General features: G+C 40.2%; 1 protein-coding gene across 1 annotated transcript; it reads right to left on the reverse strand.

Moving 5' to 3' along the window:
- Positions 1-5,587: 5,587 nt before the first annotated feature.
- LOC108140859 lies at positions 5,588-7,246 on the reverse strand. The gene has a single exon (XM_017263845.1). The coding sequence runs from the start codon at positions 7,244-7,246 to the stop codon at positions 5,588-5,590; it is 1,659 nt and encodes a 552-aa protein (XP_017119334.1).
- Between the last annotated feature and the right edge of the window lie 1,160 nt (positions 7,247-8,406).

Raw genomic sequence — 8,406 nt, forward strand, 5'->3', positions numbered from 1 at the left:
CACTCGCTATTGTGCCTTTTTTGTTGCAGTGCAGCGGTCCATGAATGGAGAGTAATCACTGTGACAATGCGATGGCCTCGGCATCCATCGGTTCTGGCACTCTATTAAGCTTTCATCACCACTCATCGAAGTGGCCCTAATTGTATATCTCCTTTAGTCGATTAAGATTCTTATTTTCAAAGAATAAATGTTGTTTATCAAAGAAATTGTAAGTAAGTCAGTTGATTATAAAAGCATAATTTTCCTTCACTTTAATTTAATAAAAAACGAATATACATAGCAGCTGTATAAAGTCGTAGTATAATTTTTTAAAAGTGAAAAAACATTATCTTTTGAGATAATGTAAAAAAAAACAAGAAAGAAAGCAAACTTCGGCAAGCCGAAGTTCATATACCCTTGCAGCTATTGCATGAATTAAATACTTTTGAAAACATTTAAATTATGATTTACTTGAGTATATACTGAAAAACAGTGAAGCTATGATGATTTGCAGCTCAATTATTAGATAGTTATTTTATATATTTTTATTAGTTCTATGGGAGCTATATGATATAGACGTCCGATTTTGATAAAATTTAAACCATAATTCTGAAATAATTAAACATTGCCATATGTCGAAGAACTAAACAAAAAATTAAAAAACAGAAAAGTTATAATTTTTTTTTATTTATTTCTCCGATTGTTCCTATGGGACCTATATGCTATAGTCGTCCGATTTTGATGAAATTTAAAACGTAAATCGGAAATATTTAACCATTACTAAATGTCGAAGAACTAAAGAAAACATTAAAAAACAGCAAAGTTATAATTTTTTTCATTTATTTTTCCGATTGTTCCTATGGGAGCTATATGCTATAGTCGTCCGATTTTGATGAAATTTAAACCGTAAATCGGAAATATTTAACCATTACTAAATGTCGAAGAACTAAACAAAAAATTAAAAAACAGCAAAGTTATAATTTTTTTTCATTTATTTTTCCGATTGTTCCTATGGGAGCTATATGCTATAATCGTCCGATCCGGCTCGTTCCGACTTATATACTACCTGCAATAGAAAGACAACTTTTGGGAAAGTTTCATGCAGATAGCTTTAAAACTGAGAGACTAGTTTGCATATAAACGGACGGACAGACGGACAGACGGACAGACGGACAGACGGACAGACGGACAGACGGACATGGCTAGATCGACTCGCCTAGTGATGCTGATCAAGAATATATATACTTTATAGGGTCGGAGATGTCTCCTTCACTGCGTTGCAAACTTCTGACTGAAATTATAATACCCTCTGCAAGGGTATAAATATATTATGACGATTTTCCTTATCATTTTTCAATCGTTTCTTATGAAGTTTTGGGATATAATTTGAATAGTTCAATCCTGAATTTTGTGTCAGAACATTATTCGAGTGGATAATTTTGTTGGTGTCCCATTCTTGTGATGGGATCTGTGTTCTGGGGTCACGTAGTCACCGTTCGACTTTATTTCCACTGCAGCGTTTGGCATTCGAACAAGAACATAAAACATATTTAGGCTCACCGCATGCCGACACAAAAAAAAAGGATCAAAAACTGGGACGACTTGTGCTCATCCACCCCTTCAACCTGCAATGCAAAATGTAAAAAAAAAGCAAGCAAAAACAAAACACAAAAGGCAACTGCAAATAACAATAAAAAATGGGCGAAGAAAAAAAATGATATTTCATAGGGGGGTACACGGCAAACGGAATTGCAAAATGCAAACAAATAGTCCACAATTTTAATAACTCACATTTTGCGGCACCGTTTGGCGGTATTTTCGGAATTAAAAGCGAAGTCCAGTGGGCCGATGGACGAAGCAGGTTATCCTGGGCCTCCTGGGCCTCCTGGCTAACCCAATGTTGGTCAGTTGTCCTATTGTTGCCATTGTTGGTGTTGCGGTTTTTATTCTCGTCCGGATTGGATAACTTGTTGGCCGATTTTCACTTTCCACTCTCCCATTTTCACAGGGCCCAAAAATGCCGCCACAATGCGATCGAGTTGGTTATGATGCGAATGATGGCGATGATGATGAGGCGTAAGTGCTGTCAACAGGCCGCAGACGGATTTAATGATTCCGATTGAGCCAACCGGACCTGAAAATGTAAGTGAGCAGTATTCAGTAGGAGTTTATTATTCATGCACACTTTACAGACAATAATTTGTGGCACTCCAAGCTTACAGGTATTGTAATTAATAAACAATTATTTTTTTGAAAGATAAAAAAAAGATATCTTATATATTTAAATACAGGGTGAGAAAAATTGATAAAATTAGTGTTCCCATCATTTTATATAACTAATGAGATAAGAGCGCAACTAAGTATGCTACATTTACATTTATACCACTACATCTTACTTTTCGTACAAAATTATAATATTAACTTTGATGAATTTGCTTTCAAAAGAAAGGCGCAGACCCTCAAAAGAGTAGTACAATGTTACTGAGAATTATTTGGAATGTAAAATGTATTGAAATTCCCGGAAAATGAAAAAAAAAAAATAAATAAAATCAACCAATTGAAACCGATCTTGCTGGGTCATGTGCCTCATTTTTGAGCGCCATCGAACCATTGCAATTCGAGTTTGATGGAATGCACGACAAATATGAATAATGAAGAGTATTTTCCGTCCGATTCGCTCCCGATTTTCCCCGTGTTCAGTGCTTACATTATTTATGTGAATAATTAAGGGTATTTTATTTTTTTTAAATTAATAACACCTGAAATTATTCCGATTCGGGTGCAATGCGCGTGATTAATGCAGGAAGGACACACACAGGACACCGCCGCAGCTGTACATATGTTAACTGTTTGTTTGCAGAGAGGTTTTCCAATTTTTCACTCTGTTTGTTTGTTAATTTTGAAAAATTATACAATTTAATTTCACACACGAGCCGCAAACAGCAGCATTGGCCATTGGGCCAAAAAGTTTACCTTCTGCGGTTTTGCACGGAACGGATAGAGTGCGTTGCCTGTGCAACAACAATATTCGCATTAATTGTGCAACTCTAATGATGCGCGGTCTCCTTTCGCCTTAAATTTAATTAATACGCCATTTTCACTTTTAGTCCAGTTGGCAATTTGTTGTTGGTTAGCCTCTGAACATCGATTCGAATGTGGCCCTTTTAGTGTCATTTCCCTTTTCCGTTTATTGTTATCGAGGCCGATGAATAACGTTTAATTAGCTGTTCGAAATTGCACAGCCTCAACTTTCAGCGGGCTTTCCTCGCATTAATTTAATTTGTTTATAAACTGAAAACTCAACTATAGCGTTATTTTCATAAATAATGGATATAATAAGTAATCCCAATCTTAGTAAATGAAATAGTAATATTAATATTTTCCCGTAAAATAAAGCCTCTTACTGTAAGTCTTTCTTTCAATAATATTTTCATTTGATCACAACTCTCCTAGCCTTCCAAGTGCTGAAAGAGATTTTCAATCGTAAATTCCCCCCTCCCAAAAAAATATATAGAAACAATCGCTGCTCCACCCCGCGAATTTGCACCCTCGTGTCGCTCCATCGTTGTCATCATCAAAACTCATCCTCACCCGGCCAATAATTTAAATGTTTTTCGGCTGGGGGCACTGCCATGCGGCCATGCGGTCCAGAGGCCAACATCAATTTAAAATCATTTAATAAATTCGCACTAAATTTCAATTCCGTTTTCATTAAATGCCACATAAATTATACGCACTGTGATGGCCACGCGGGGTGATGGGTGATGGGGTAATAGGGGGGGTGCGAAGGCCCCATTGAGGGAAAAAGGGGGGTTGTTGTAGGACTGTCAGCTGGGGCTGCCAAATCGCGTGTTACCATATTTCGCATTCGTTTTAAATGCCGCGCGCCATTTGCGCATAAAATGCTTTTAATTTTTCGTTACATTTGTCGTCTGTTGTTGTTGTAGCTCCTCTCAGACAACAACCTCTGCCTTGCCCCGCCCCCTTTTTGGGCGCCCCCCCCCCACCCTTTAGCCACGACCCCTTCACCTTTCATCCCCTTTGACGCTGCATACCCACTTGGCCACATTTTCAATTCGACCTCAATAAAATTTACGCCCAAAGGCAGCAGACGAATGGCCACGGAGGAGGCAGTGGGTTCGGGTTTGGGTTTGGGGGCAGAGGTCACAGGCGAAGATAACAGACATCGGCAGGGGAAGTCACTGCCACCGAATACCCTGCACCAAAAGCGGCTCACCACCAACGCCATCAGTTTTGCAACCAAGTCTGTTGGCCACATATAAAGACAGATTAAACATGTAGGCTACATTTAGTTAATCAACTTCAACTTCAAATAACTTTGTTTTTTAAAAACCATTTCATTTCAAGGTGCTTTTGTTAATGTGTGTATAAATATATACAAATTAAAAGCTTAGGTTAGCTTAAAGTCTTTTAGGCTACTTAATTATTCTAATGTTCTTAATTTAGTATTAAAATAGTTTAATTAATGTAGATAATATTTAATTTAACAAGGGTATTTTTAATTTGACTTCAATTTATATCAACTATTTCAGATATTAAAATAAAATTGGAATAACAAAAAAAAAACCGTAATATCGAACGAAAATTATTTTAATTTAGTATGAAATACTTGAATACATTGTTTTAAAGTTCAAAAGATTTTTTAAAATGTATCGAATATATTATCTCTTTTTTGTAAGCGTGATCAGAATTCGTGGTCGTTAGCTTAGTTAAATATAGCTATTCCCCCCTTGTTGTTGTTGTGCGTTGCTCTTGTTGTTGTTGTTTATAGTAACTCCATTGCGCCCCATTGCCCAAAAAGTGTTCATTTCCTTTTTGGCGTGTTATCATCGCCACTTCCGGCAACGTGGAGAAGGGCGACAAGGACGACAAGGACGAGAACTTGGACGGCGGACGACATTGAATATTGCCGGAAAATATACATATATCTGTGTGCGAGTGTGTGTGTGTGTGTGTGTATTTGTATCTGTCTGTGGCTTTAGCAAAAACACTCAGCGTAAACGGCGGCTTTAAAAGGGCTTCAAGCCATTCTTCTCCAGGGGCCATTTTCCAATTCGCACTTTCCCCTTTCCCCCGACGACCTTGGGCGAGCACTAGGAAAAGTGAAGTAAAACAGAATAAAAGTTTCCCTCTGTTCCAGACGAGTGCAAACACAATTTGAATGCTGCCATCAAATCGACCAGAAAACATCCTTCGCCGCTTTTCCGAAGCGGGAAAAGTGCACAGAACTTTTCACTTAATCGCTTTTCGTTGCGTTTGAAGGAAAACAAACAGAGCTAATTTGACTTTATCTCCTTGGCGTCAGTTTTTGTTTGCTTTTTTCCCAATTCTGTATTTTATCTGCCTGAGCCAATTTCGCCAGTGACTAGTTACCCAGCCTCAATGAAAATATTTTTGAGAAATCAAATTATCTGTAAGATATTTTTGGAAATTTCACAGTCCGAAAGTTTTAGAATTCACAATAAGTAATTAACCGAACGATTTGATAATTAATTAGATTTAGTGTAAGTGATTTTTAAATGTTTTTAGCTTATGCATTAATAACTATATTCTATTCTACGATTCGCATATAATAGTTAAGAATTTTCTACAAATTATTAAGAAAAACGTTGCCGTAGAAAAATATGAACTCCATCAGGAAAATGGCAATGGCCGCGAGTACGGCTGCTCCACAGATTCGCCAGGCCAATTCCAGGTCCCCGATGTCCAGGGGCTTCAGTTCGACCAGCTGGCTGTAGTCCTTGATGCTCATCTTTCCGGCCTTAACCAAGTCGTTGAAGCTCTTTCTGATCCAGTGTGTCACCAGCCCTGACTGCTCGACTGCCAACGTGAAGTCCTTGAGGGACTCCCAGTAAATCGAGTACGGTGCGACAACAATGCTGGTTGGTATGAATTCAAGGAAACAGAGATCTTTTGCTAAACGGAAAAGTGGCTTAGCGAAGTGTTGTTGTTGGTTATTTATCACCAGCCACTTGGTAAATGGCACGGTATAGGCCCAAGTTGTGTTGAAGTGATTGCGTAGGTCGTAGAATTCTTCTGGATCGTCAATTAAGTGAAATATTCCAGCGTATCGCGCCCGAAAGGAGCCATCAAAGTCGTAGAATTCACCGCGAACGGCCAAAATTCTCAGTTCGCCGTCGAGCATGTCATTGAAACTGGTTATCCTTTCCTGGTAAGGCGGTGAGATCAGCAGCGACAGCAGTTGGGCACTGCAGGTGGCTATCAGTAGCAGGGCCAGCAGTCGCGGCACTATCCTCGCCAGTCTCAAGCTTTTCAGGCACCTCAGGTGTCGCAGAAGCAGCCAGATGACCAAAATGGCGACTATCAAAATCACCGCCAAGTCGGGACATAAGATCCGGTCGAAGAGATCAACGGCTTGCAGGTGTCTCTCCACCGGCAACATGGTGCACCAACTGGTGATCAGAATGGGATAGGTGTACTGATGGATGGCCCCGAAATTCCGTTTGGTTATGCCCGCTGTGGTCAGACCGACATCTATGGTGCCATTGGCGGCGTACTCCTGCATGTAGGCACTTTCGGGGGCCCCTCCAGCTTGCCACTGGGGTCGGATTACCTCCAGGCTGGCGTTTTTGCGGCTGGCAAAGGTGGCCATGAAGTCCCACAGATAGCCGGCAACCTGCTGCTCCCCGCTGGCATCTTGGTAGTCGAAGGTGTTCGGCGGCGACAGATCGGGCATGACCCGCAGGCGATGTCCATGCAGGTTCGATAGCTTATTGGCAAAGAGCTCGATTTCTTTGGCGCCGGAGATCGCCCTCTTCACCAGCTTAAATTTGGGAAATGCCTGGTAGCTGTAGAGGATTGGGGAGTGGTTAGAGTTCTGGAAATATAGTTCCACATACAGCAGGCTTGCGCCTAGGCAAATCGTTAGCAATTGGCTGGCCAGAATATCCTGACTAAAGCCCACCACTTCAATGAGCAAACGCACAGATCGCAGATGGCTTAGGCTGTCGGCCAAGTTTTCGAGATGAGCTGCACCACTGGAGCCCTCTGGCAAGCAGGCCAGCATCATGATCTCGCCATTGAACCGAAAGTTCAAGCTCGAATTTTCATGGCTGCGCTGCCAAACGATCTGCGGATGGGTGGTCAAGTTCCGCTGCCACAGGAGGTTCCAGCTGCAGTCGAGTCCCTCTGGATTGTAGAACACCAAGGTGGGTGTTCCCTTCAAGAGAAACTGCACCACCAGGCCATAGAGGTCCGCCGTGCTCCGATTCAAGCTGGCCAACATGTCGACGCAATCACCGGAATCAACTGGCGGATGAAGGGAGCTTTTACCGGAAAATGGAGCTACGTTTGCTACGCTTTGCACTCGAGTCCTTATCGAGAGCCATCTGCCCTAATTGCCCGGGGACAACTGCATCGGAGCAATTTCAAAGTTTACACAATGATGTTGCTCAAGCATTGTCACTCCCCAATTATTCGCTTTGAAACCATGAACATGTGCTTTTTAGTTGTGGTCAAAATACAACGAAAACCTCCATATATGGTTCTTTATCTCTGGTTCTTTTAATCTAACTGAATTTTTTTGTTTTTAAATAAATATTCCCAGATTTTTTTCATTTTTTGCTACTTTAAGCATTTTAGCCGACCTTAGCAAGAGATTATTTTTTAAAGTAATTTAACTGTTTTGTATTAAGTTATTAACTAATAATGGTAATTTTAATTTTATTTTGAAATTTTGAATTGTCCAAATTATAAATTAAATGATATATTATTTTTTTTTTTTATATAAAAATCTAAGACACCATTAAATGGTTCAAAAAAATTTAAACCTTTGACAAAATATGTATAATTTGTAATAGATAATTATCAAATGCTTGGGTATTATTATTGTTTGCTACGAAAATAGTGTTGATTGCTCCTCTATCAATAAAAATTTAGATTGCTAGATCTGGCCAACAAATTAAGGTCCAGTAATAAAACATCTTGCATATTTGAATGCAAATCTATGAATTAAAGTTGCGTAAAGACCGGAAAGACCAGGTCTAAAAAACGAATATCAGTAGCATTCGCCCATTTTATTTCCACTTTGTCCGAAGTGGACCACTCACCTGTGTCACCTTTTGCGGCCCACCCCCCGAAAACCGCGCGGAAAACCCCGGGAAACCCCGCCAAAAACAGTCAGAAACAACCAAGACTATACGAAGAGCACCAACGCAAGTGTTTCCAGGCGAAATGTTTTGCGCATTTTGTAGCCGCGTTTTTCAAATACACTTGCGACATTTGACAGCTCGACTGTCAGTGCAATGTGCTCTGTGTTTTCCTGTATTTTTGTGTAGGTGTGTGGGTGTTCGGGTGTGCGGGTGTATCTGTGTTCGCGGCAGTATCCGTGTGTGTTGCATGTTGATTTTGCCGAGTTGTTTCATGCACCACCTCCCACTCGCCTTC

This window comes from Drosophila elegans, unplaced genomic scaffold, assembly GCF_018152505.1.
Source record: "Drosophila elegans isolate 14027-0461.03 unplaced genomic scaffold, ASM1815250v1 contig_149, whole genome shotgun sequence".
Taxonomy (NCBI): domain Eukaryota; kingdom Metazoa; phylum Arthropoda; class Insecta; order Diptera; family Drosophilidae; genus Drosophila; species Drosophila elegans.